Source organism: Passer montanus, unplaced genomic scaffold (genome assembly GCF_014805655.1).
Source record: "Passer montanus isolate IOZ18808 unplaced genomic scaffold, ASM1480565v1 scaffold40, whole genome shotgun sequence".
In the NCBI taxonomy this organism is placed as follows: Eukaryota; Metazoa; Chordata; class Aves; order Passeriformes; family Passeridae; genus Passer; species Passer montanus.
Genome location: NW_024368819.1, coordinates 39,769 through 40,228, shown reverse-complemented (window position 1 = coordinate 40,228; position 460 = coordinate 39,769). Strand labels below are relative to the sequence as shown.

The 460-nt window shown below is 78.9% G+C and overlaps 1 protein-coding gene across 6 annotated transcripts in view; it reads right to left on the bottom strand.

Moving 5' to 3' along the window:
- Window positions 1-454, bottom strand: part of MAP4K3 (mitogen-activated protein kinase kinase kinase kinase 3) — a 67,149-nt gene extending 66,695 nt beyond the window's left edge. For 5 of the 6 annotated variants that reach the window (XM_039718853.1, XM_039718854.1, XM_039718855.1 and 2 more), the window contains exon 1: window positions 209-454. In XM_039718853.1, the coding sequence (XP_039574787.1) occupies window positions 209-319 (111 nt within the window). In that variant the 5' untranslated portion in view covers window positions 320-454. The remainder of the gene's footprint in view (window positions 1-208) is intronic. The other variant, XM_039718861.1, reaches the window with a different exon arrangement.
- Window positions 455-460: the final 6 nt, after the last annotated feature.

Below are 460 nucleotides of genomic sequence, written 5' to 3'. Positions count from 1 at the left end.
CGCACCGCCCGCCCCGGGGTCGCCCCTCGCCCGGCTGTGTCGCCTCGGGGACGCGGCCGGGCGGCGGCGCAGAACCCGCCCGCTGCCCTCGGCAGGGCCGGGGCACGCCGCTGGGCGCAGCCCTCCCGGATTCTGGAGTGCCGGGGTGCCTGACAGCGGAGAGGGGGACACAGGCGACACTCCCGCCGGGTCGCGGTGCAGCGCCCACCTTGTAAACGTCGCCGTAGGTGCCGCTACCGATGCGCTGGATGAGCTCGAAGTCCTCCTGGGGGTTGCGCCGCGACAGGTCGCACACCCGCCCGCCTCCGCCGCCGCTCATGGTGCCAGGGGAGGCCCCGCTCGGCCGCGACCCCCCGGGCCCCGGGCGGAGACGGGGAGCGAACGCGGCGGCCCCGAGCGCTCACCGCCACCGCGCAGCCCGCCCCGCCAACATGGCGCCCTCCGCCGCACCGCGCAGCCG